This window comes from Leuresthes tenuis, unplaced genomic scaffold, assembly GCF_036924035.1.
Source record: "Leuresthes tenuis unplaced genomic scaffold, fLeuTen1.0.hap1 SCAF_5, whole genome shotgun sequence".
In the NCBI taxonomy this organism is placed as follows: domain Eukaryota; kingdom Metazoa; phylum Chordata; class Actinopteri; order Atheriniformes; family Atherinopsidae; genus Leuresthes; species Leuresthes tenuis.
Genome location: NW_027325359.1, coordinates 30,440,398 through 30,468,047, shown reverse-complemented (window position 1 = coordinate 30,468,047; position 27,650 = coordinate 30,440,398). Strand labels below are relative to the sequence as shown.

At 41.7% G+C, this 27,650-nt stretch overlaps 3 protein-coding genes across 6 annotated transcripts in view; 2 read left to right on the top strand and 1 right to left on the bottom strand.

Annotated features, from left to right (window-relative positions):
- ppfibp2b (PPFIA binding protein 2b) overlaps positions 1-19,828 on the top strand; it is a 93,864-nt gene extending 74,036 nt beyond the window's left edge. For 2 of the 4 annotated variants that reach the window (XM_072386615.1, XM_072386618.1), the window contains 22 exons: positions 2,435-2,546; positions 4,744-4,805; positions 4,898-4,973; positions 5,093-5,175; positions 5,253-5,320; positions 5,397-5,462; positions 5,575-5,635; positions 7,951-8,125; positions 9,228-9,260; positions 9,978-10,010; positions 11,152-11,287; positions 11,411-11,530; positions 11,696-11,846; positions 12,178-12,289; positions 12,375-12,463; positions 12,589-12,711; positions 12,856-12,981; positions 13,077-13,265; positions 14,031-14,219; positions 15,598-15,663; positions 19,415-19,477; positions 19,705-19,828. In XM_072386615.1, coding sequence (XP_072242716.1) covers positions 2,435-2,546; positions 4,744-4,805; positions 4,898-4,973; positions 5,093-5,175; positions 5,253-5,320; positions 5,397-5,462; positions 5,575-5,635; positions 7,951-8,125; positions 9,228-9,260; positions 9,978-10,010; positions 11,152-11,287; positions 11,411-11,530; positions 11,696-11,846; positions 12,178-12,289; positions 12,375-12,463; positions 12,589-12,711; positions 12,856-12,981; positions 13,077-13,265; positions 14,031-14,219; positions 15,598-15,663; positions 19,415-19,477; positions 19,705-19,728 — 2,157 coding nt within the window. In that variant the 3' untranslated portion in view covers positions 19,729-19,828. Of the gene's footprint in view, positions 1-2,434; positions 2,547-4,743; positions 4,806-4,897; positions 4,974-5,092; positions 5,176-5,252; positions 5,321-5,396; positions 5,463-5,574; positions 5,636-7,950; positions 8,126-9,227; positions 9,261-9,977; positions 10,011-11,151; positions 11,288-11,410; positions 11,531-11,695; positions 11,847-12,177; positions 12,290-12,374; positions 12,464-12,588; positions 12,712-12,855; positions 12,982-13,076; positions 13,266-14,030; positions 14,220-15,597; positions 15,664-16,349; positions 17,159-19,414; positions 19,478-19,704 lie in introns of those variants that run through there. The other 2 variants (XM_072386616.1, XM_072386617.1) reach the window with 2 other exon arrangements.
- Positions 19,829-19,910: 82 nt separating this feature from the next.
- On the top strand, positions 19,911-21,414 carry rep15 (RAB15 effector protein). The gene is made up of 2 exons (XM_072386620.1): positions 19,911-20,013; positions 20,093-21,414. Exons 1-2 carry the CDS (start codon positions 19,939-19,941, stop codon positions 20,633-20,635), a joined length of 618 nt encoding a protein of 205 aa, XP_072242721.1. The 5' UTR covers positions 19,911-19,938; the 3' UTR covers positions 20,636-21,414.
- An 11-nt stretch (positions 21,415-21,425) lies between these two features.
- poglut3 (protein O-glucosyltransferase 3) lies at positions 21,426-27,482 on the bottom strand. Its single transcript, XM_072386619.1, has 6 exons — positions 27,175-27,482; positions 26,643-26,840; positions 26,076-26,359; positions 25,790-25,994; positions 22,483-22,679; positions 21,426-22,308 (listed from the first exon to the last, which is right to left on the bottom strand). Exons 1-6 carry the CDS (start codon positions 27,395-27,397, stop codon positions 21,868-21,870), a joined length of 1,548 nt encoding a protein of 515 aa, XP_072242720.1. The 5' UTR covers positions 27,398-27,482; the 3' UTR covers positions 21,426-21,867.
- Positions 27,483-27,650: the final 168 nt, after the last annotated feature.

Genomic DNA, 27,650 nt, shown 5'->3' with positions numbered 1-27,650 from the left:
TTTATTGAAAAAGCAGCTGCAGGAGGTGTTAAGTTTGCATTTATATCCAAGTCTGTGCACACACCAGCAGCTTTGTTGCCCACCTGTGTCTGCTCCTTCCATATTAACAATACAATGGCTCAGTGAGCTTCAGAAAGCACATGCAAACAAACTGCATCACTGCAGTATAAGAAGAAGCTGCTCTATGGCCGTTTCCCAGTTGGTTTGTCTCCCGAGAAAAACACACGAGTTGCTGTCCAGACAAGCTTGACTTATTCTGGCCATGTGACCTTTTGTAAAGCGTGCACGTAAATGGAGGTCATGCTAATAAGTGCATTTAAGTGTGACTTTAGCTTACTGCGGTCGGCTTAATGGTTAGTCGGGTATTGAAGACAACAGTAAAGTCAGCTGCAGTTTTCAAGCTTAAGTGAGTTTGTTCAGTTCAATAATACAGTATTTTATTCATCTCCAAAAGGACAGTAATTAATGGCAGTATACTGTAAATAATAATGAGAAAAGATACTCATTATAAAGTGTCATTATGCAACTGAGCGCCTGGGAATATTGGCTACGACAAGATTTTAAGATGCAACACTTCAAAACCCTCAACAATGACTTATTTCCTTGCTTGTAATGAAAACTGTAGTGTTTGGTGCTCATGTGAACAGAAAATGAGAAAAATATGATATGTTACAGTCCTTGGGAGAGATTGAAGATCTGTGAATAAATACATATCACATTTCATGTTCAAGTCTTCAACCAATCTGGGAGGAGATGTTTGGTTTTCAGCCAAATCAGCCTGAAGAGGGCAACTGCAGAGTCTAACCTCCCCCGACTGCAGGCGCCATTCACCTGGCGAGGTTTTAATGTCATGTGACTTGTTGTGCACCTATTTACACACAGGAACTGGCAGGCGATTGGCTTCTTAAGGTTACTGTAAATAAATAACACGCAGCTCTGACTGAGGTTTAAAATTTCACAGAATAAATTCTGTGTTTATATCCACTAAAACTTAACTAAATTCAGACTGGTGACTGTCACTAAGCATGTTAACATGACTAATTGTGTTAGTCCTGTGAAAACCAGGCTTTTAAAATGCAAGTAAACATGTTAGTCTGACTGAAATCGCATGAAACTGAGCTTCTTAAAACCAAACTAACACACCCAGATAAAGCAGCTGGGGGGGACTGAGTCACTTTGCATGCATATGCTCTATTAACTACACTCAAATGGGTCCAGGCGCTCCACGTTAGCTCCAGAGTTTAACTATAAAGTGTAATAAACCTGCTCTCATTCACACATTTTTCTTTCTTTTGTCAGACGGCTAAACACGTCAGTAAATGTAACTGAAAATCATCCCATTAAGACCGTGTCACTCAGCTCTAACAAAAAACTCCCGATTTTATAACCACCATCTGACAAAAATCACCATTCAAATACATACGTGCAGTGAATTTGAAGAGATACATGTTCAAGTCATGTAGAAGTAACTGGAGCTGTTTAGTTATCTTAAGTGGTCTGAGATCCGTTGTTTGAGCGATGTTGTATTGAAATTCATGAATTGTTGAATTGTGTCTGTTTTTGCATTTGTAATCATTTTTTTCTGCTCATATTTGTCAGATCGATGAGGAAGCTTTTCCTTTTGCAGCACATGTTTTCTTAAGATTAAGACTCATTCAGACAGCGTTTAACAGAGATTAAAGTGGTTTAAAACATGCCACAATATATAATACCCCCACCCTTCTTTGCACTATACGCTGTTAATTAATAGGCAGTCGCAGTCTGATTCAGGGTAATTTTTGTGGGTATTTTTGCTATTTTTTTTTACAGATAAAGGTAAATATCCTAACTTTAACATTTATTCTTGAATTAGTTCACATATTTTTCTGCTTGGGCAAATTGTATTACCTCAGTGGAAGTGATGAGGGCTGGAAAAATGTTTCAGACACTCAAAGTGTGAACGAGCCCCAAGCGGTTAGTCACAAGGCCGTCGTGTCAGACCCATGAGCCGTAGACTCATGATGGAGGGACAATGATACCAGTGATACAGAGAGATTCTTTATCTCTTTTTCTGTTTCAGATACTTTGCCATTGGATACATTTTTGAGTGTTGTTGGGTCAAATGTTCTTTGTGCGAGTGTGGAGGAAGCTATGGTGGATGCTGGGTTAACTCTTTGTAAAGTAGGGGAGCCGATTCACACGAAAACACAATAAAACCACATGTGTTGGAAGGAGTTGTTTGGTGCTGATTTCTTCCTCTTAAAGAGAAGTTCTGCATGAATTGAATGGCTCATCAAGATTTGCATCTCCCTGCGTTCAGCCCATTAGTCTTTAGATTTAAGAACACTTTTAAGAGAATGAAACCAGCCCAGTTGCCTCAAACATACATTATCTAGATATTCAGTGACCTGGAAAATCAAACCAGCTCAATTGTCTAATTTGTTTTTCTCCACAGGCAGAAATCACAGAGCTGCAGCAGCTCTTGGCCTCCAAAGATGGTGAGATCGAGTGCCTGCAGACCCAGCTGCTGGCCAGAGGAGGCAGCGGCAATGACAGTGCAGAGAGAGGTATGCACGGCTGACAGTCTGACCAATCACATCAGATCCACGTCTGTCAGTGCAAATGTGTGACAGACAGCCAGCAATTCGCATGCCTGTCAGCTCTGATTACCGGAACATCTAATCAACATGTCCTTTTCTCCTCTGATATGTACTTTGTTTCTGACTCTCTGCTGCCCTCTGCTGTAGAGGAGGTGTATATCAAGCAGCTGATTAACAAATGTAAGGCATGTTGTGCTTGCTGTTGCTATTGGTCCAATTTCCAACTAAACTTCTCTCTAAATGTAGCTACTTGATACCTTGATTATCAGTTATTGTTATTCAACACTAAGGAAATTCTAAAATACCACTTTAAGTGTTTCAGCTGAGTAGTTTATTGATCTGGCTTTGTGTTTGGTTTGAGACTGGACCGCAACAAAGACTCGGTGTGTGTCTCTACAAAACATTTCAAAGTTCAGTAAGCCTCTGCATCCTTTCAAATCAAAACTCCAAGTTAAAAATATCAGTGTTTTTAACTCTAATAACTTATGTGAAACCTTAAAATACAACTTTTAGACATCAGAATTCCTACATTAAATGCAACATGCAGCTTCAGTGAGGCCAGTATGTTTAATATCCTGACAAGTAAAGGAGAAAAATAAATAAAAAAAAACAAAAAGGCTCATGGTGACATTTGTACAAGTATAATTTCACAGTTCCCCCGTGAGGATTTTTTTTCTCGGCTTCAAAGATTTGTTCATATATTAGCAACATTTGAGACATAAAGTGTCCTTCTTATTGGAAAGTTTCTTCTATCTTTTTATTTTTTCATGTACACAAGTAGCTCTTTTTAGCAGTGCTGTAATTTACGAGCTACCTGGAGCCAGTTGCACAGAACACTGAAGTCTTGTCCTTTAGTTTGCCTTCTGATAATCATGTAAATATGGAGGGTTTTCTCAGTATCTTAATCTTATACTTATATCATTTAAAGTTGGTGAAACTGTTGCACTAAAGACCTTTGCACAAGTAAACACAAGAAACCCAAAACCTCAAAGTTTATAGAGATAAATGAGGAGATCCAGAACATCCAGAGAGCTGAGTTTCATGACTGGATGCAAACCAATGACTGCAATTAAAGAGGAATTAATTTGGAATGATAAATTATGACAGTTTATGATTTAATCAATTTACAGTAGGAACTACTTTCCACATCTTTTCTCCAACTACATCACAATTAGGGATTGCCCGACAGTTTAATGCTACCACATCTTTCCGCTCTTTCTTATAGCTTGAATGTTCACTAGTCTGTGGTGTATTGCATCAGTAAATGAGTCTCAGTCACCCTCACCTGTCCTCACCTGTCTGTTGAACATCATGGAAAAGTTCCTGTCTACTTGAGAGGCAAGTGAGACAGCAGCACACTTCTCTGCTGCTTCCCAAAAGTGAGGATTTAGGCACCTGTAAAACATAAAACCAGTTCATTAACAGAAAGAAACATTCAGTAAAATAGAATTAATGAAAACATTTTATTTCATTAGTCAAAGTCAAAGTCATGCAAGTCCCTCAGCTGAGGAGAAATTAAGCCAAAAGTATCACTTAAATATGAAACTTAGTTTTGTGCAACTGGCCCTTTAATTGTAGGTAATGTGGTCATAGTGTCAGGTAATAACACAGTAGCCAATCAGTGCCATGTGACCTTTTAATTTGAGTCTTGTTTTTTGTATTCATTTAAAAGGTTTGTATAGACATTAAACATCACCCTCCTAAGTGGTTTGGAAGTTTACAACTTGAGGTGCAGGGCTCATGATCTCCTGACTTCTACTGCCTTGCTTGGTGCTCTATAGCCGCCTACATTTGTCATTATTTCAGTTCAAAAGCATCTCTTCGTTCCACAGTAGTTCCACTAAACACAATGAGTGTCTGCGTTTGAAAGGATGGTGGTTGTCATTGGGTGCAGGTTTGCTTTTGTGTTGTCGTGCATTTTCTGATGCGAGCCTCACTCGTCTTTTCTCAGCGATTGTGTGCCGCTGCTCACAGTTACTGTGCGTCATCTTGGAAAACAGCAGTGTTTGTCCCAGGTGACGGTGTGTGGGCATTTGTGCTGTCAGTATGCGTTTGTTTTGCCTGTTTATTTGCATTACCATGGCTGTCATCTCTGTCACCAACACTGCTCCAGGCACCCATCAGACCCTGTGATCACTTTTTAATTTCTCTTTTTCATTGTTAGACCAGGAATACCAGAGATTAAAGGTGGGGATGGAGTCTTTGTTAGCTTCAAATGATGAAAAGGTAAATTAAAATCATTCTTTTTCCACTACTACTCTAATTCTTTCCTTCCTTGATTTTCAAAAGCTCTGATGTTTGTGATTTGGTGATAACAGGATCGTCGGATAGAGGAGTTGACCATCCTGCTTGGTCAGTCCAGAAAGATGAGGGAGGTTATGTCGCTCACACAGGGTAAGAGTTGCATCTTTTTCCTTCGGTACGTCTTCATGGTAATAACAAAGAACAGGGAACCTCCCCCTTTATCTCCGTTTCTGTGTTTTACTGTTAATCAGTTTGTTTTCATCTGCCAGGGAGTAGTGAAGAGGAGCTGAGTGGCAGTTTGAAGCTCAGAGCCATCACACACAAAGCACACTCTGACATCATGAGATCAGAGGTGAAATTACACATCCTGTAAATATCTAAACATTTAATGTTCTTATTAATGAAGTTTTATGTTTTTTCTGTGCACAGATGTCATCAAGAGGATCTTCTCCACTTATGCTGTCCTCTTCTCCTTTTCAGAGAGAGCTGGATTTGAGGTACAAAACACACACACATGCGCACACACGCACACAGAACTTGATATCAATCAATTTCTTGTTCTGTTCTTTGTAGTTTCCAGAACTCTGTGGACACTTCGCTGGTGTCCACGGGCGACGCCAGTTTCTTAAATGGATCGTGGTAAGCATGTTCATTTAGACACGCATCAGATTCAAAGTGCATGTGAACATCCACGTGTTCAGACTGCAGTGCTGTGACAGACACGTTGAGTTTTATTTTTCCTTTTTTCCAGGCATCGACACCGGTTACTCTCCAGCAGCCTTGAAGAGTTGCAGAGTGGCTCTTTAGAAAAGGTAGGTTGGTTTTCACCGCCTCTGATTAACTCTGATCGTTACATTCTACTTAATCAAGTAAATTCTTTATCAAATCCGGCCTTCTACACCTACTTCTCTGATCCCAAAGTGTTCTAACTCATCTCTTTCTAACTTAACAGTAAAGTTCTTTCAACCTGTGTGATTACTAACATGTTAAATCTGTGTTTCCGTCTTCTTTCTTCTCTCCTGCATTCTTTTCGGCTTCAGGCTGTAGAGATCCAGCCAGCTGAAACTGAATCAGACGTAGGGGCAGAGGTACTGATCTGCTACGTGTTGACACCCAACCTATCGCTACATACTTCATATTTACACCTCACAGATCACTGGAACATATTTTGAAAAGAAAACCTTTCAAGATAAAGCTGTCAAACCCCTTCTAACTCTTAATAAACAATGACTTTAATGGGCGCACATGGCATCTACTTCTATATTTAAATCATTATCTTGCATTTGTATTTTTAGTGATTTTTAGTGACCAGTTAGAAAGATAAAATGAAGGTTCAGTCATCCATAATTAACCCAGTCCATGAAATACTACGTTGACCATGTTGCGAGTTTCTCCACATGAGCCCCTCTCCCAGACTTTCTGACTGTAGAGGACAGAGCTGATGGATATTTTTCCTCCATAAAAAGTCTAATCAGGGCAGATTTTTTTTTTGTCCCCTCCTCTAATCACACGTAGAAATCAAGTTAGGCTGCGAGTGATGTCTTATCCACATCTAACTTCATAAAAATAACAGATAAACAGATGTGGAAGTGAGATTATGCCTTTTAAAGCATAACTGAAAACTCCATTAAAGTAATTCGACCAATATGTAGCATAAACATCAATTTGAGTTATTATTAACCGATAACCAAGTGGATCTTCATCTCAGAGTCATGACAGACTAAAAAACATCTGAATTAATGGTGGATTTTGTTGATCTTATGAGACATTTTTGAGTGGCCTCAAACTTGAATTCATTTTTCTTTTTAAGGGAAAAAAACACTTCTTCCTTATTAATTACTACCTCCTTATTAAATACTAATCCCATTATAGACGATCTCTAAATACCAGCTAATTCTTTGGAAATTAGTGGGTAATTTGTGTATGAAATATTCCTTATAGGAACAGTTTTGCATCAGAGTGATACTGATGCAAAAGATTGAGTTTTTCTATTTATAAATTCAATAATAAGAATTGTGTATTAAGTCACTCCTGGAGCCAGATGCATAAAAACGCGTTGTTTTCATCAGATTTATAAAGCCAAGCATTGTTCTTCTTTTACAAATCATTGTGAAATCCTGTGAATGAACCTGATTTTCAGTTCCATAATTAGTCATTTACATATAAAAAGATCATCTGCACCAAAATGAAGAAAGGCGCGATAATGACAGCAGAACAGTTTTAACAATTGTGAAACACTCATTCTACTCATTTACATTCATTTAACAGGTGCTTTTTACACTGAGCAATATACATACTCGCTCGGCACGTTGACGAGGAAGCTGGAGATCAAATCAGTGAACTCCAGAGTGAAAGATGGCCACTCTGCTTCTTCAACCCTACTTCTGATTTCACATGAAATCAGTTTTATTTGGGTTTTATCCTTTGCAGCGGATCAGTGCAGTACAGTATACAGCTTTGTTTGGAGAAGGAAGTCTAAAGCAGGATATGAGCCAAGAATCAGAACAATCTTTAAATACTGGTTCTTGTTTTAAAGCCTCACGAGCACGGCCTTTCGACAGCATTCGGCACCCTTGGACCACTTGTTCCCAAGTTTACTCTGCCGCAGAGTTTTTACTTTATATTAAAGAAGAAAATCTTGCTTCTTTGTATTAGAGCCATATACTCTTTCTCTCCACAGATAGTCACACATAATCATGCCATGTCCATACACAAAAGGGCCAAGACCCACCTGAAGTGGCTGTCGGAAGTGCTTGGCATCAAAATTGCCTCCCAGCTGTTTCTCTCTGCTGGCCTTTCTCCAGTTATTCTTTCAGCGCCCCGCTGACTTTGATGCCTGGTCGGATTCTGGCATCATCAGACGTTCACCCTCCAAAGAACATTCTGTTACGCAACAGACCGAAAGGGCAATTCACATCGTTGCCCCTCATTTATTTTCTGAAAGACTTAAGAAACTCAGAACATCTCTGCAGTCACTGAGATTTGTATTAAAGCCACGAGTTGTCAGAGCCAGATAACTACTGAAGGCAAACGAATGACTTTTGTGAATTTAGAGAACATGACATGAAATTATTTGCATTGCAGTGCTTTAGTGGGATTAAGAATTGATGTGTTTTATGCTCTGCAGAACCCCCACATGGAGCTGAGTAAGTACCAGACTCTTCCAGGGAAGCTGCATAAAAAGAAGAATATAAAGAGTGAACCGAGGGCCGAGCTGAACGGCGAAGGAGGGGGAGAGGCAGCGTATTTATCTCCGGTGCAGCTCTCCCCTGCCAACAGCCACGAGAAGGACTACCGTCTGAGTGAGTTTCTAATTCTTTAAAGACATTTTATCATATCAAACTCCCACGTGTTCAGATGGAAACTACGGAAGCAAAGAGCAGCCTTTCTTGCAGTCGTTTATGTTGATGCCGTCACATCTCGTTTTAACAAGAAATCAGCCTTTTGTGAGGTTTGATTTCTCTAAATCAGAAAATGTCTGGTTGTCTCGTTGATACAAACTTCTAAAATATATTATTGCAGCTTCGACACTTCTTCGAGGATCTAAAATAAGGCATGTGTGTGTAAATTCTGTGGTGCAATGAGATGAGTTAGTGCCTGTTCTTCTTCAGCACATAACAAGAATTTAACAAACTCTGCTTAAGCCAGTAGCTGAAATGACTAAATATATAAAGCATTTATATTGTTAAAGAATTAAATTATCACTAAAAACAACTTAATGAACCTGTTATCACCACGAAACATGATTTTCATTAAACATGGCCGCTCTGGACTTCCGTAGAAAACACTTAGATGAGGTAATATTCAGCATTTTGTACTTTTCAGCGAGATGAAATGACCCGTCCCAGTCTTAATGATCAACACAACAAAGATCTGCATGATTTATTACTTTGGAGGTTTAAGCAAACGTTTTATATTTGGGCAACTACAGTTATTCAGTTTCTTGCCTGGAGTTGGATGGCAAGATTGATGTCACTCTTGTTTGTACCTGAAACATGAAGCGACTGCCTGTTAGCGTATCTTAGAGAGAGACTCTGAACAGAGGGAACAGCAGCTGGTTGGTTCTGTCCAAAAGTTTTAAAAAATCCACCCTCTGTACCTGCTAAAGCTCGCTGAGAGCCAAGAAAGAGCTGAGAAATTGGTCTGGACAGAGTCGAACTACCCGTTCCCACCTGTTTCCGGTCTTTATGCTAAGCTAGCATGCCCTGGGTGTGACACTGTAATTACAAACCAGTTTTGGTGGTATCAATCCTCCCGTTTTTCACTCTTAAATGATCCAAATTCTGTAAGTTCTACTTGCTGAATAACTCTTTGTCAACTAACTTTGCTTCAACTCCTTCCTTTTCTGTTCTCTTCTCTCCTCTTGTCTGCTTTGCTGTCGGATTGTTTTTGTTTTGGCGGCAGTTCGCTGCAGGAGTGCCAGCGCTCCGGCTTTAGGTACCGTATGCCCTCACAGAAACAACACGTTTCCAGAAGAATTGATTCAGTGCGCTAATGTTGCTGCTCTGAAGCGATACAAACACGCATTGTCTGACTAACAAAAACATCACGAATCTCCTGAACAAAACAAGCTTTTTTCTGTCTCAGTGAGGTCTCAGAGGTGAGCGGAGTCGGCCTATTTTCACTGAGAATGAGCAGCCCTAAAGCCAGGGTTGTTACGGCGCCCTCATGACTTTCTAAGATGAAGCCTGTTTTTCTCACATCAGCATTTGCTGAAACTAACACACTCCAAGCTAACAGGCATATAAGCACATAGCCACCCATTCAATGTGTACTGTTACAGAGCTGGAGCTTAAAGCGGAATCAGACAACTGAGAGGGCGAGAGTGGAAGCTTAAAGGATGCAAGCCCAAAAGTAAATAAACAGGAATGTGGCCGGACACTATTTTAAAAACCTTGATGTTACAATTACGAAAAAACAAAGACAAGGATAAGATCCTCCGACATGATAACCTGACTAAGCTGACTAAGACTATAAAAGAGTTATCCACCCTATCAGCAGCTGTTTCAAGTCTCGTGTGAGCATGCAGACTGAATCCTGCCAGACAACTGTAGATTTACAATCTGAACACATACACAGCGCTACTCTGAGGATAACGTGGCTGTGACTAATACTGCTTTTTTCTGCTTACTTCACTAACCTCGTCTGCCTTAGGATCGCCAGGAAAACATGACATCTATGATGTTGGTGGGTATTGCTCTAAACCCAAAAGTGTAGCATTCTCACCGCTGTGCTGAGAGGAGTGATGATACACAGAGTGCCATCCTCTGTCGAGCATCATGGCTTATTTTCATCTTATGCATTAGTATTTAGTGTTTTTGTGAGTTTCTTTGTGGCTCTTTTACATGTTACTGCATTCATTTGTCTCTTTAGTATTTTATTTGTTTTGGGTTTTTTTTTTTGCAAATGATCTGCATCTTTGTGGTCATTTTGCATCTCTGTTGTGTAGTTGTTTTATATCTTACCGTGTTTTCTTTCTTTGTTCTCATTTTGCACTTATAGTCATTTTCCTGTCTGTGATTGTTTTGTTTTTGGCTCTTTTTTTGTAGTTTTTCATTCATTTTTGTCATAGATTAGATTATTTTTGTTCTTTCTGACTTGTTTTCTCTTATGAAGATGAAATACATTTCTGGTTCACTTAATATTAAATGTTAACGATCATTTACAACCGGTGGTGTGGTTCAGGGGTGCCCAGTAACACCGATCAGTAGAGACAAAAGTCCCAAAGAATGCACTGTAGAGTACTTGTCAAAAACTATATGACATGTCTGACAGAAAGGATCAGAACAAAGAAAGGAAAGCCCACTTGTAGGAGCCCAATGCTAAATTTTTATTGTACCAATATTAATAACGTGATGGCATTAAGCTCCAACAGCCTGTTAAAGTGAAAATGATCCGCAGTCTGTCCTACAGGTCAGACCGTCTCCCTGAGCCCTCTGAAAGATATGACTTGAAATTATTTCCTTAATTAACCTGAAACGGGCCTGAAACTGGGCTGTTTTTATTAGTAGCACTTCCACAAGACTTTGATATTCATTCTACTGCCGTCTCTGCCTTCCCCCCCTGCACTGCAGAGCGCACTGTCAGCACTTTTCTGCGGGAGAAAACCGTTATGTTAACCATAAAAGATTCAGCGCTTTCAAGGGAGCAGTTTATTATTTAACAACTAAATGTCATTGCATGGCAGATAGGGTATCAATGTGAGACGATATATTCTCCAAACAAGTTTATCTCCATGATGGTTTTAAGTCAGAGCAGCTGATGCTCGTGTTTTCTGGTCCATTCCGAGCTAAAGAACATGTGTCCTCGTTGTGTTCACATCTGGCAGGGCGATCAGAGAAAATGGAGGAGTGCCTGCTGTCAGACCAGTCGCCACTGTCCTCTGGCGTGGACTCTGGTCAACAGTCCCCTGTTTCACCGGAGAACAGGAAGAACCACAGAGGCATTAAGAAACTTTGGGGGAAGTAAGTTTTGAAGCTGTACGATTCACATCGTGTGAGCTTCGTCATTCATCTTCCCGTCGCACACTCACAGTACTTGTCGCTCTTTCAGCTTTTCATATTCATTAGTATTTCTGTGGTCTCCAGGATTCGTCGTAGTCAGTCAGGCAGTCCTGTTCAGGTTAGTGACTCAGATCTGGGTGACTTCAAGAGGGGAGGCTTCAGAGCTACAGCTGGACCCCGACTGGCCTGTCCAGGCAAAACACGGTACGCTGATCCACCGTTTCTAACAAACAGAACGCTACCTGAACTGCCTGAAGATTACTGCTCCGCTCCCTGACAGCACATGATGATTGACATTCTGTATGTGGTTGTTTGGTCCAACTGTCTCATCCAAATCTTTTTTCATGGGTTTTCTTTGGTACGTGTCAGAGATCTGAAGATGCCATTTTCGAAGTGGAGCACAGAGCAGGTGTGCGACTGGCTTGAGGACATTGGACTCGGTCAGTACGGCTTCCTCGCTCGTCAATGGGTCAGCAGCGGTCAGACGCTGCTGTCGGCCACCCCGCATGACCTAGAGAAGGTACACACACGCCTCACAACTTGTTTTGTTATGATGCATCAGTCTGACTCCACTCAATCGGAAATGTTAGCAGAAATTATCTCCCATCCAGCCTGTCAGATATTTTTCAGTTCTACCTGTCTGATCAAAGTTGTCGTGTGTCTGTCTGTTTGATGTTTTGTAACGCCTGTCTCTGCTCATCAACCTGCTCTTTAGTTTCGCTCTCAGCACAGCTTCAAACGTTTTGTACGTCTCATCGCCATCATGTGAATAAGATAAATCACCTTGACTGTACCCTTTCTTTCTCTGAGGAACAGGTAGCAAAATTAAAGTCATTTCCCTTTGTCTGCAGGACCTGTCAATGAAGAATCCTCTGCACAGAAAGAAGCTCCAGTTGTCCATCAAGACGTTCTCCAGCACACAGCCAGAGAAATCTGCAGAGCTCGATTACATCTGGGTCACTCGTACGAAATTACACACATACGCTCACGGACAGAAATTCACCCCGATGGGTTTCTTCATGAAGTCTGCGCTGTGCTTTTATTCCAGGTTGGCTCGACGACATCGGCCTTCCTCAGTACAAAGACCAGTTTAATGAAGGGAGAGTGGATGGACAGATGCTGCAGTACCTCACTGTGGTGAGTTTGTCACCAATAATGAGAACCAACTGAAGAGCTCACGGATCTGAATCAGGATTCATTTATGAGCTTTCTGTGTCTTTGCCTTATTGCATCTTCACCCTGATTTGTTCTCTCCGTCGTAGAATGACTTGTTATTCCTCAAAGTGACCAGCCAGCTGCACCACCTCAGCATCAAGTGTGCCATTCACGTTCTCCATGTCAACAAATTCAACCCTAACTGCCTCAAACGCAGGCCAGGCACTGAGGTATTGTTTCACCAGAGCCCCGAGTGTGTGGAGATCTCCACTTCTCTTCTGTGTTTCTAAGAAAACTAAATATTTTATCATTAAAAAAAAAGCTTAAATGTGTGATTTAGAGTATAACTGACCATCGATTCATGTGTGTTTCAGTGCCAGTTCACTCCCAACGAGGTGGTGCAGTGGTCCAACCACAGAGTCATGGAGTGGCTGAGATCTGTGGACCTGGCAGAGTATGCACCCAACCTGAGAGGCAGCGGCGTGCACGGAGGGCTGATAGTGAGCATATTTATCATGCGCTTTATGGACCAAAAAATACTAAAAGTCTACCAAATAACTAAAAGCAATCATCTTCATTATGTGTTCTTCAATAGATTCTCGAACCTCGGTTTAACGCCGATACGTTGGCCATGTTGCTGAACATCTCCCCACAAAAAACACTACTCAGGCGCCACTTAACCACCAATTATAACAGCCTGGTGGGAGCACAGGCTCAGCGGGAGAAGAGGGAGTACACCGAGGCAGCGGGATACACCCCACTCAGCATCACAGCGAAAGTAAAGGTAAGAAAATACAAGAAAAGGAACCTTTATACAGCTCAAAGTAGCAGAGGTAGTAGTCGGAGACCACAAAATGCTTCGTTGTGAGAACACACACATACAGCTAACCCGTCCCGTGTCAGAGAAAGCACCTTAATCTGTGGGGAGACCTTGGTGTGTCAGCTCAGTTTAATCTGAGCCCTTCACTGTGTTTAAGCCTGTGAGAGCAGAGTGAATAAAGGACTGCTCTGCTTCTTCTTAGAGCTCTAAGACTCTGCCACCGCTGCAGCCTCAGCTCTAATTCCCTCTGTACTCTGCTGAGGAAAAATGGAAGAATAATCTACCCGAAAACACAATCCACACTTTCAGTTGACCCATTTATGACCTCGAACCCTCAGATCTTAAATTTCTTAAGCTCCATGTGCAGTAAATATTCACGTGGATGGTTTGCTAAATAAAAGACACAAAAGTAGATGTGCTTGTGTTTGGATATCCTCCCTCAGGGCCAGCAAGCTACCAAATGATATCCTATGCTGCTTTCTGATAATATCACTTTTGTCAGCAAGAGCGAGTTTAGAGAGAAGCTGCCTGGTATTCCTTATTACTCACAGTCTGTGCAGGTAGAAAAAGTCCAGATGTTAGAGTGTCACATACAGATGTTAACAATAGACCTATCACCTGGCAATAACACCTACACTGTATGGCTAATCAGCAGTTCAGGTACATGTAGAGCAAAACAAAGTGTGACGCAGTGTGAAAAAGAGTTTTCTTTTTTTCTTCTAATTGCAGCCAAAGAAGTTGGGCTTCTCTAACTTGACTCACCTCAGGAGGAGGCGGACGGATGAGTCCACGGACTACGTCTGTCCCATCGAGTCGTCTCAGTCAGCACCGTCTGCATTGAACGGGGTGCAGATGCGGCCGTACGCCGGCTTCAGAGGCCTGAGCCCCATCCTGGACCGTGAGCCTGCCAGGGACCAGGTGGGGCTCGAGGACAGCAAAGCTGACACGTCACCATGACAGCACCTGTGACCACAAGGCGACACTGTGTCAAAACAACCATGGACGACTATGTTGTCACGCTTTCCATCAGCCAATCAGCTGCTACTTTGCTTCCTTTGCTTGCAGCCCCATAATAACTCAGTCCATCCCTTCCCTGCTTCTTTAAACCCCGCCCATCAGCCCGACCCTGTGCCTTACTCTTGCAGAGACTCAGAGACACCCAGATGAACCCATCTGACTGATTTACACTCGGCTGCTCATCATGCTACAGGGTGCACTAAGACCATGACTCTAGCACACTTGAAGTACTTCGGTTTCACTTCCAGTCAGATGCCTAACTAACCCAACCTCAGCCACAAACCTGTGCCATGAACTAACCCATCACATCACGAGAGAACACAGACTCTCTCTGGAATTCTGTGACATCACTTCCTGTAATCCCTACAGTGTACGTGGGCATCTCTTACTGTATAGTATTAAGCCATTTGCATACCACCGGTAGATCATTTTGTATGTGAGAGTCAGCTATTGTATCAGTCGCACCTTTGATTTTTTTTTTTTTTACCAGTTTGAACACACTTCTGACATGACTGAGATGAGCTTGTGCAATATTTGCATAAAATTATGGAGGGATTTTATTTAATATTTATGTCACTGCAGAGCAAATGAGTCAGGAGCGTGTTTTGTTTGATACTTTAGGTGGTGATTTTTTTCACTGTTATTTTCATATTTGACTGTAATAGTATTTTTATAGCAAAACGTAATCTGCAAAAGGAAGCTCACCTGTCGTCATGTAAACGTCAAAGGATTTATCAAATCATTTAATAAACAAAATTATATGTGTGTAAAGTCGGCTTCTCTTTTTTTTCCTCACATAAAATTAATATCAGAGTAGAAGTGTAAAATGTGCTGTGTGTATTTATTCTGGCTCTGTTATGTAAAGAATAAAATGAGAAGATTGTAGACGACTCCCATGTGGACAACACGGTAACAAACTCCGCTGCTTTGTGGAGCCTCGAACAGCCGCATGTCTCAGTAACCCGCATCAACCACTAACCTGCTTTCATCATCACCATCCTCACCATCATGGTGGCTGTCATGGCTGCTTGTGAAGCCAGCTTCACCCTCGGCCGACCAGTTGGCTGCTGATCACCATGGCAACCCTGTTAAAGGTGACATGGAGGTGCATGTTTAGTTGAGTATGCAGCTGCATGTACAAACATCACACATTTGGTCAGCAAAGTAGGACATGACATTCATAGATGAATCTCGCAAGATTAAGAGACTCATTACGGTCTTACTGACAACACAGCATGTCTGTAATTGTGACGTTTAATAGTGTGTGTGTGTGTTGCAGATGGGGAATGCAGAGAGCACCATTTTGCAAATAGAAGCTTTGTCTGAAAGCATCAACAACCTCACAGTAAGCACCAACACACACAAGCTGATGGTTAATGCCTCATGCAGCTCACTGCTTGTTGTCTCTTCTAACACAAATTTGAGTTCCTCAAATGGAAAATGCTGATAAAACCCTGCATATATGTGTGGAAATGACAGTAGTAGTACAGCTACTGGTGTGAAGCATCCTGTGATTTTTTTAATAATAAAATTTCTTTATCTTCTGTTTGCTGAAGTCATTAAAGTAACTGAACCATGAGGCTTTGGATAACAACTATGTAATTCTGGGTCATCTTCGCTGCCCGAAGCTGCGTCTCCAGTGAAGCCTCAAGAGAATGTCACAAAACATTAGCTATGTTTTATTATTACGTGAAGAGTCTAATTTCAAAGTGAAATATCTGAATCATTTTAAACTTAAGTGCATCACATGGTGCATGCAGGACTGACTTGGGATCGGTTCTCCTTGTATCTGAAACCTCTATTTCAACTGTGTTGTCCAAACTAAAAATCCATATTTCATAAACCAGGTGTAATCTTGAGAAATCGTCATACGAGATAATAAATGATCTCATCTAAAAATCTCTTTTGGCCTAAATTAATTACAGTAAATTGAAATATTCTCAAAATCTATAAATTGATCCCAGCTCAGTTGCAGGCACCAGCTACCAAGCTCTTTAACCCATTCTGACATCCATGATGCTTTGCCTGCAGTACCTGCTCAGCCGCGATGAGATGCGGAAGGAGAGGCGGTCTCAGACGGCGCTGGTTTGAGGGACGATGATTCAACGCCGTTTGCTCACTAATGCTGTCAAAAACAAACGCAGAGACCCATCTCACACAAACTGTGCCTCAAACCTCCAGGCTAACACTGCAGCTTTGAGCCGGTTCCCTTCATCTCCTCCAGCCACTGATACCTCATGTATAAACGGAGGCCTTGGAAACAAATGGACTTGCAGATTGTGGATAACAACTAAGAGTGACTGCTGCTCAGATGCCCTAACAAGCTTCTTTCATGATCATACTGACCACTGTGCTGGTGGATCAAAGGGGAGAACATAATCAGATGAACTGTACCTCATTTAATGATAATATGCAAAGTAGTGCACATGAAAACTGGAGAAAAACATGGTTCGTAAGGACTTCAAGCACATTACAGATGGAGATTCAGCTATTTCTTAGGATGAGAGAGGCCACAAAGTACCGTAACGTGATGGAAACACAAACAGTCCAGTCATAGCCTTTCTTAACCTTATCTAGGTTTTATGAAGCGCTCTGCAATATCTTTCTCATTCACACAGACACTTGTAGATAAAATCATCCCACTCCCATTGCATTCCCCTGTGAAATGAGGGTAAAATCATTTAGCTGATGACTGTACGGCCCCTCTCATTGGACAGTGTATTTGCACTCTTTTCTGTATATGCAACACCTTATTTTTCTATCATCATAAATAAATATGTTGATTTTTATCAGTCATGAAACCTGTTGAAGTTTCTCAGAGGTGACACACTTTGAAAGGACTAAATGGCATCATTTTGAACCTAATTTCTTATATTCGAAGGAAATGCTCGTATTTAAAGGAACAAAGGCTCTGGTTTTCTCTTAATCTGTCTTAATTCATTATTTCACTTCTCTCATCTGTTGCACTTTTTTTCAGAATTGGCAGAGAGCTGTTTAGAGCACAGACTCACTTTTCATTTTTCAATCTCCAAAGGGAAACTTTTTTTGTTGTAGTATAACTGGAGGGAGGAAATTAAAGCAACACCAGAGAAGTTTGTGCGCTCCTGACTCATTTTGAAGTGCATTGACTTTTTGTTTGCACATTCCTGGGCCTGAAACTACCCTGGAGAGCCGGGGGGCTGAGATACCGCAGTTCACGACTTGGTTTCCAGCCCTGCACCACAACATTTTGCCTTTTGGTGGCATCTTTGTGGTGTTGCAACAAATTCCTGTGAATTTTTGTACATTTGCAAGGCATTTACAGAGATTTATTTTCACGACAGTGGTGTAACATCCCACAACTGCAAAACAGTTGCCAAATTCTCAAGTGTCACTGTATCTGCAGTCTCTGCATAGAGTCTCAAAGCCGTGTAGAGATATTAAAGTCCAGAATATGTTCCTGCAGCCATGTAACAGTGGAACACATGCTACTGCATTCCAGATATTCCCCTCGTCCTCTTCAGCGCTCCAAGCTCGTCCACTTAATTTGCCATTATCTAAAATCCCTCATCATGATCAAGTAAATCATTTACATAAACTTCCTCCAGCTTTCTCTCAGTTTAGCTCCTGCCTGTTATTTCTAGAGGTTTCCTCTTCAGTTTGTCTGAAATAATTAACTGGGTTTTTAACAAAGCTCTATCAGCTCTCTTTCCCTTTTTGTATGGTTACCCGTTATAACTGATGTTAAATAGAGCCAGCAAAAATCCTGTAAGCAGCATTCAAACCAGCGTAGAAAAGTTTCAAGAAGCCGTTTCTGTAAAAAAAACATTTACTGAATTCATTTTCATTTGTGAAATCCAATCAAATTGTAGCCAAGTTACATTTCTATGAGCCTGCTGGATATTTGGTAACATCACATCAGCTTTATACGTAAAGCCTAACAGATGCTGGATCTTTGGGGTCAACGTTGGAACCAAATCCTAGGATTATATAATACCAGTATTAATATTCTGGTATTCGATTGCCGTATATTCATATACATACTGTATGTTAATTGGTATTAACTCAAGCAGAAATGGCGTCATTGTTTAAATTTCAAATGATTAAAATTACCATGAAGACACTGTTTCTGACTCAGCACCACCGTCTGCTCAGCTGCGACGGGTAATCTTCTACATTTACTGACAGTTCTGCTGGTTTAGGAAACAAATCAACTTTGCTGCACATACATTTTCTAAATGTGCATCTTTCAAAGCATTTTGCAAAAAGAAAGCCATCATTGTAGCCTATGGTCAAAAGATATCTGAGATATGCAGGCCTATATTGCTCAGACCAACTGACCAAAACAATATAATAATGCTGCGCTTTAAGATTATTATCAAAGATTTTGTTAAACCTGCATCTGTTTGGCTCGTTTCCATTTAAAAGGCATTACTGCCTGTCATCTGACCCTCCTCCACCCCTCTCTTATCCACAGGCTCCAGTGCAGCACAGCTCGTAGGCATGTGTTAGAAGACTTGACCCCATCAGCTTCAGGAAGAAGATCATTTAAATGTATTTTTATAAGGTGTATGTATGAATGCACACATGCCAGGCTGGTACAGTTGGAGGAGACTGAAATCTTCAGAAAATAATAAAAATTAAACAAAGGTGTGGTGGCCCTGAATGGTAAACATAATGAGAAGAACCTAAGGCTAAAGCAAGAACAAACTGGATGAACTTACACACTGATATAGCAGACGTCTTTCAAGTAAACATCTATTCAACCTGACATAAAGACGAACCTGCAGGTCAGAATTTCAACACTTTCAAGACTGAAACTTTCCCACTAATCCGCTGAAGTAACTTTACAATAAACCTACACATCTGAAAAGCTTTAAGTTTACTAATCAAACCCTTCAGGCTTCCCCTGCAACTGCCAGTTAACTCATAACATCCTTTGTTGATTCACTTAGCTGCGAGTTGCAAACACCACACCCAGGCTGCTGTCCTCCTGCAGGAACTCCACTGATTAGAAAGTCCTCCTTATACTTCTAAAAGCCGTGCAGATGTTAGGACACCAAAGACCGAGCTTCACATATAGACAGACACGCATATACAGACGTTGTGTATCTCAGCAGGGCAGGAGACAAGAGAGGAAGACCGGTAGCGGAACTCCAGGGACGTCCAGACCCATCCTGGTGAGTATCTGCACTAATATTTAAAGATTCTTAAAGCTGTCAGACAGATGTTTTTTCCTTGTGTATTAATGCATTCATAGAGTCAAACTGGTAGATAGTTAATGTTTAAAACAGGTGTCGAAGTGATTCGTTGGCTGATTAAGGAAAAATGAATGAAAGGTGAAAATGCTAACATATGGTGGAGCTGTGGTTTTGTTTGTTCAACATGAGAAATTCCATCTTTTCAGTGTATCAGGGAGACAACCCTCTGATCTCCTTCCTTCCATCCATCACTCCACCATGGGCCAGAACATGAGCATACCCACTTCTAACCCCTTCCAGAACTCGAGCTTCTTCTCCTCTTTTAAAGACTATTCATTCAGACGACCCAACGACCAGGCATCTTCACCAAGCTGCACAGCCTCCCTGTCACCAAGGCCAACGATTTACCTCTTATCACCAGCTGCATCAGTCGTGCCTCAATGAGAACCCAGGAGTACCTCATCTTCAAAGACCCAGAGAACAAGCTCCACCCGAGTCCCAAAGTTTTAACTCAGGTAGCTTCTTTAATCATCAACACACCTGATCAATGAGTCTTCTTTTTGTGCGGTCATTTAACGTCCGTTCCTTTAACAGGTCTTCCTGATGACTTGCATCACTCAGAGCATCAACCTCAACATCCCAGACACATTCAACTGCACAGCCATGACGCCCGAGCAGCGCATCCTCTTGGGAGTTGACTGGGTTTGGGCCCTGCTGGAGAAGCCTAGCAAGAACCCTAAAATCCAGATAGCTGTGCGTGTTCTACACCTGCCTGAGTGGGAGGGATCTGGCGAGAGCTCAGCCACCTTAGAGGCGAGCAGTGACTCCATCCAGATTGCCCAGATGGAGTCCAGCAACAAGAGCATGTGCGAGAGGATGGTGAACTTCTGCACCTCCATCGGCAAGGACTGCTACGCCCTTTTCTTGTTCTTTGGAAAAAAAGACGACAAGCAGAATATCTACGGCGTCCTCAGCAACAACTTTGGGGCGGCCATTGGAAAATGTAGCAATATAGACAGAGCTTTCATCGAGAACTTCGTTAAAGGTTCAAAGTTTGATACACCACAAAAAATGATGCAGGCAATTGTAAGCAGGAAAAAAAGCGAAAACCTTACTCTCGTGATTAAATTCAGCTGAAGAAGCGGATGTGACGGCTGAATATTGAGGACAGCTAATACACTACGTTTACATTTAAAAAAATAACTTTTTGGTAAAAATGTTTATTTGAGCGTATAAAAATACTAATTAAAAGAAAAGGGATTCCTACTTTGACTTTTATCTCGCTGCATGAAACAAAGAGATCTTCTGTCTCGTCAACATTCATTCGTTAAGATTCATTTCTGATTTTCAGGCCTACGACCCAAAAAAGCTGTTCTGTCACTGAGAATACCGAGATAGGAAGAGTTTCAGGTTATTTCGCTCAAATCTGTCTGCAAACACGTCTTCAACAGCGCAAGGCTGTCGTTGCAGATTTCATTTCAAACACCTCAAAATGTGGTTTTTCATCGTTTTCTGGAAAACTACAAAGATCGAGCACTTTTCTGGATGGATTTTCTGCCATCACTGAAGTGGAAAAGACCTTCCTCCAAGGGCACTGACACCACAAACCATCGCCGAGCCTGGCTCTTGGACTGGGTGCCGACAGAAGTCCTTTTGGACTTCTTCTTTGATTCGGAGCAAACTCTGATGACAGTACATGTTCCTCGGAGCCCAAAGAACCTCCTCAAAGTGTGGCGATTCCAGCATTTTTGCCAGAGGTTGTACGCGATGCTGCTATTGTGTGTAAATTATATCCACTATTACAGTGTGATCGGTTTAACAATGTTCAATTTAAAATATCTAACAAGTTCAGAGGTTTAAAAAACACTTTATTGAGAAAAAAAACAAACAAAAAAAAAACCTTATTCGTATCATTTTGGTCGTAGGGAGAGATGTACACACGGTTAGTTTAGCACATTTAACGGAGATAAAGGCACCCAAAACTGTAATAAAATACACTGTAAAAAAATCTTTTTGATTAAATATTCAGTACCAAAAATATATTTAATATGTTCAGCTAATGTTTCCTTGACTTTGAGACCAATCTTTGTGGAGCTGCTGTTTCATCTTTTTCTAAAGTATTAACTAACAGATTAAACTTCTCGTCTTGAATGTCTAATTAAAAAAGGATCTATTTTTTCTGTTCAATTTCATGATTCAACATAACTACCCTCTTATCTGTAGTTATATAAGCTGGGAGGGGGAAAAGATTTCATGTGAGGTTAAAGAAAAGATCTGTTAGAATATTGTACAAATATCTCATTTAAAGGCCCATTTGAAAAAGTTAAACATCCCAGAAAAGAGATAATGACCAAGACTAAACCCGTTCATCATAGTTCATCCTTCACTTCTGTTTCTTTTTGGTCACTTTTACGCCCACACGTGCACACGGCGGTGTGGTCGTCGGGCTGAGGAACCAGCTCCATGTCGGCGTGCTGCGTCGGCCGCCCCGTCTGTCGCTCGGAGTACACGTGCAGCACCCTGTAGTAGTAACAGTACAGCCTGCTGGGCTGGAGCAGCTCTCTGGCCTCCGCCTGTCCGGCTCTGGACATCTCTTGTGCGTCAGCGTCATTTTCTTTGGCCCATTTGATTTTCTCTAAGAGGTCAGACAGGTTCCTCTTCACAGAAACATAGTGAGTTCCTGCCTTTAGACGGCTGTAGAAATGTTCATAATACTGAGAGTCCTGCTTCAGCACCAGGCTGTTCCCCAGCATCAGGTAAGGAAAACGATACGCTGCAACTGTTCCATCCACGTTCACCTGGTATTTGTACTACAAGAAGGTTAAAAAGTGTCACTTTCTTTATATACCGAGTTATGAAATGAGATTTATTTATTTACAAACTGCCACAAATATCTATGGTCATGATGAAGGTAAAAATCCTGCAGGACTGTACTCTGTACTGTGAAAAAACATAAATGTGCAAAAGCATCTGGATTCCCTCACCTTAAAGAAGTCAAAGAATCCAACGAGCGGTGCTTTGCCCACATGTTTCTCCCGGTCTCTGAAGAAGAACCACCCTGTGATGCCTGCGTCCAGCAGCTCTGGGTTGTTCTTGGACAGAGAGACCAGCTGAAGACGCTCCTCGCGACTGTCCCGACCACGGAAAAACGCCCGACCGGTTTTATTAACCCACGGAGGCCCTGATGGAAGGTAAACCCGGCGTTAACAGAAAAAGGTCCAGAAAGCTTTGAGTAACAGAATTTTTAAATGATCACACCTACAAATGAACACAGAACTGACACTAGTTTATAAAAGGAAAGCGAGGCCTAACAAGATGAGTACATTGTTTTTAAGTTTCAATTATTTCACTGCTGCCCGTTTATTTTCACACTTTCTGATTTTAAAATCTTCACAGACAAGCGAGGACCGTCAATTTAACAGAGAAAGTCACATCCCAAACTACATTCTCATGTGTTTCTTTGGAGAAAATAATATGATGATAATTCATTTTAGCTGCGATTCAATTTAAATCCCACTCAGGCCAGATCTGTGGAGTTCTATCTGAAGGTGCCTGGTGAAAACGGACGGCTGAAACACTTTGAATCCTTTTGTCTTAATAGCAGTTTGGAGAATCAAAAACTTTCCTGACAGACGAGTTTAAGTTAAAAACTACTCTGAGCGGGAATTTTTCACCTAATAAAACAACTCAAACATTAAAAATTTTGACACAGTTTGAGCGAGAGCTATATAGTGGATATTTAACTCCCAAAACATTCCAGGCTGCTGCACTGACTGATAATACGGACCAGGTCATGTGGCCAGAACCATTAATCTGTTTTCCATCATTCACCAGGTTCGTTACAGTGTACCCAGAGGATTAAGTTCCAGTTGTACACTTCTCTAAATGTAGCTTGTTACCAGCAGAACTTGTCCTGGTCATAGTTTAGATTAAGTTTCTTCGTGGCTGCGTGGAGCCATTGCAGGAAATGGGCTGAAGCATGTTCCTCGTGATCATTACTGTGCATTAAAAACAGACCTGCTAAAGAACCTGCTGGAGCCCAGTCGTGGATAGCCACAACACAACAATTCCAACTCCTCTTCTAACATGTTGTGGCACAAACTAAATCTTTCTATTCCCATAAAACTGTTGAGACATTTTCAGACCAACACAATCAGCGAAAAAGTGACAGAAGTCTTCAGCGTCTTTGGAATATTGCTGTGGCGAATGATGCCGTTCAACTTTGTGTCGTTTAGCAAACAGATCCGATCTGCATTTGAGGGGGAAAACGACCTAAAAGCAACCACTTCCTGTGTAATTTACTGCCTTCACTTCTACAATAGACGCTTCTCACAGTAGCTATTTTTGGGTCAAAGTCTATTACAGTGCAATGACTTTTAGAAACAGCAAACTCAACTCAACTCAACTCAAATCAGCTGTTAAAGCTGATAAATGAGGCCCGTGGGAAGTGAGTATTTAAGTGAGAGGAGAAAAACGTGGACTTCGCAGAAGGCAGTCTTAAAGTTTGATTGTCACGCGTCATCGTACACAAAACATTCAGCGTGGTTACGTGAACAACTGAGTCAAGGTTGGAGTTCAGCTGTGCGTTTAATTAGACCACCGTCCTTGTGCCAGAACACCCGCACAGAGGGGCGACCTGATGCCCCGTTCAGACATTCTGCTGCTTCCAACTTCCTCTGTGAGATCACCGTACATATAAATGCAGCCAAATTCACTGCATAGTTGTTTTAAGTTACAGTTTGTCAGATGACACAGCCATAAGTTTGTTTTTTTTAAAATCAGGATTTTATTAGAGCAGAGCGACACACTGGAAATTCTTCAAGCAACCACGAGTTGACATGTAGCTTTGATGGGTTGATTCTGGTGCTTAGTTTATACTCGTCGACGTGACGTCTTCATTGAGCATTCGAAGTTCTGCGTCGAGGGAACACGTTGCTCTGCACTTCACCGCCATGCAGGTAGGGGGGTGTGGCTGTGTGTTTGTGCGGTTTCAGGAGTTAAAGCCGAATCCTTTCTTTTTCTTCCAGTCACAGTTAACAACAGTAAACAACAAATGCTTAACTTGTACATGTTGAAGCGCAGGCGACAGAGAAGACGTTTGCGGAGGTGGTCTGTACGACCGGCCGAGGCTGGGAACGGGTGAATTTATAACCTGGATGAACAAATGCACTTTTAATGATTTCGAATGTCAGCGAGCTTCTTCGCCGTATACAGCCATTAAGAAAATTACGTTCTGAGCGGACCAATCGCAGCCCTTACGGCCCGCATCTCCGCGACGTGAGAATTTTTTGGAGGTGCACGTCAGCTTACGGTGTGGGCGTCACGTCATGACGGACAAGTATAAACTACGTTTTACTCCGCGTTCTGATAATGGAAATGGAAAAATATGCGAATGCGAGCAGCTTTACAGGAAATTCAGCTGTATTAATGTACAGTTTTTACAAATAAATGCAATTTTGTACGGAGACCCTGGGTCCATTTGAGTCCAGTGATCTGCACCCAAACCATATTACTGTTCTGGTTAGGAGAAGCTCGATTCCCGACAACTTCGGTGAGACTAACATGCTTACACGCGTTTAAAAACTCAGATTTAGGTTTGGCTAACAAAATAATATGCCAACTTATTGCTGGACTCAACAAGAGGTACAAAAGCAAACTGTTGAGGTCATGTTTCACTATCTGAAATATTTCCCTCTTTGTCATAAGAGCTTGAATAAGATTGAAGCTTATATGATTACCATGACCTGGATGATTGAGAATCTTCATCAGTGTCTCCCTCTTTGGTTAATGCCCCCCCACATACTCCTGTTTTATCAGCTCCTCACCCCTACATGCATAAATACACCAGATCAGCAGGCTTGTTGGGTTACGCTGTTGCCATCAGAGCTCTTTTGTAGCAACATTTAACCCTTTTTAGACTCTTTCAGCAACTTTTTGCTCAAGAAAGCATCAAGTGAAAAATTCAGGCTGCCGGTTCTTGCTGCAGGCAGAGAGAGGGATGAGCTCCAAACCTAGCACCTCGTAGAGGTTACAACTGATGAAACAAAGTGTCTTCAGCAGCCCGGCCACTGACAAAGATGTGAAAATGAGCGAGACCAGAAATATGAAGGCAGTACGTTTCTTATGTAATCATGTGTAATGTGGATCGAAGATGTTTTGCCACATGGGAAGCTTTGTAAAGCCGACCCAACAAGACTTTGTTCCAATAAACTGACAGCCGTCCACGATAAACACGCATCACTTCACTTCTACACGCAAAGCCTCACAGCGGCCGAGGAGGGTGGAAGTTACCCGTGTTGCCTTGAATAGACAGCAGGTCATTCGTGACGCCTCTCAAGGTCTCGAGGGTGGAGTGTGTGACCTCATAGGTTGGGAGGACAATGTCCCGTGTGTCTGTGGATCCACACCATGAGAGGATAGGAACAGGACCCTCCATTCTCGTCTCTAATGGCCAGTCGCCCACATTGATGAAAAACTCCACATCAGGCACCCTCACCTTCAGTAGCAGAACAAACGATTAGACTTTCTGGAACCAAATACTTTGTTTGGATAACAAAGACAGAACACATAACCTCACCTTCCTGGTTAGAGACAGCAGAATTTCATCAGAGAACATTTTGAAGTCGGTGTACTTTCCCAGCGTGCGCCGGTACACCTGGTTTTTGATGATGGCGTAGTGTATGAGTCCTCCTCGGTTAGAAAACCTGCGAAGCACCTCCTGTCTGAGATGCAGCAGGTCGACAGTGGGAAAAGACTTAAAGTCAGCCTGAATCTGTGGCTCCTCTGTGGGACACTGCATGACGCTCTGCCAGTGGGAAGCATCGGGATCAGGACAGTCACAGTATTCATGATAGACTGGGCCTGAGGAGTGAGGAATCACCGGGTTAGACACAGAAGAGAACAAGCACGAAGATCTCCAGTAACGGGATTAACACGCATCTCCTTTCATCTTAAATTCATTTTTGTGAAAAACATCAGCATCTTCCAAACTGTAAATAAATTCACCAGAAAACCTTTAAGTTTCACCATTTTTCCCTGTTAAAAGTCTTTGATTCTGTATAAACGGTCTAAAAATAGACGCTGAAGAATTGCAGACTTTAAAAGTGAAGAAAATCTGATGTTTAACATCTGCCTTGCGACAAACCTTGGATGGTGTAGGGTGATGTGGCAACAGCAGCATCTCTGTGGAGGACCTCGACCTTCAGGCCCTTCAGTGCAGAGCCGTACAGCCGGTACCTCATGAGGAAGGACCCGTCTCCTCTGTCCAGAGGAGGAGGGACGTGGATACGGAGGTGCTCCGTCTTGTCCAGTGGACCTATCTTCACTTTAAATGTGTCTTTACCTGAAAAGCACATGTAAACAGCATGATTAAATAACAAAGATGCACATTCAGTTCTACAGAGGGGGACCAGTGTTTCAGAATGATGAACATTAGCATTTACACTATCATACATGCATGCTTGTATTGTATAAATTGCACATGCATGTATATACACAAACTATTCTGCAAGCTAACTTAACGTAGCTCGTCAACGGTTACTTTGCAACGGTTAAACGTAGCTAGCTCGAGAAATCTCCTGAAAAGATTGAGATTTATGGTCCTGCTGAGGGTCTGCTCATGCAAAATCTTAGTATGAAAGTAGCAAACAAGTTCGCTCGTGCACATGTTTTATTACCCGGAGACATGGTCAGGTTTTCTCCTTTAGAATTGACCGCTTGAATAAAGAAATAGCGAACCGGAAGGACCGTGTCGTGATTCAGTCCTGGACCCCAGACGAGACATCTCTCCGGACTGATTCCTTCACAGTCAGTCACCGGTAAGTTTGTGCTAATGCATGCAACAAAAAGTATAAACTTCAGAAAAGCCTGGAGTAAGTCCAGGCTTCGTTTACACGCCATAGTTCCACAAGTCCCCTTTCCTAAAGACGTTTAGTTACTGAAAAATATATGTAAAGTTTTGATAGAAACTCCTACGACGACATGTTGGCGGATAGACACGCCCACTATTTGGTGTTGCATTCATTATAATCGGAAATTATATATGCGCACCTAAACGCTGCAAACAAATCAATAAATTATTATTTGACCTTGCCTGACAACATAAACAAAACAATGCCAATGGATACATTATTTTGGAAGCAAATAAATAAAT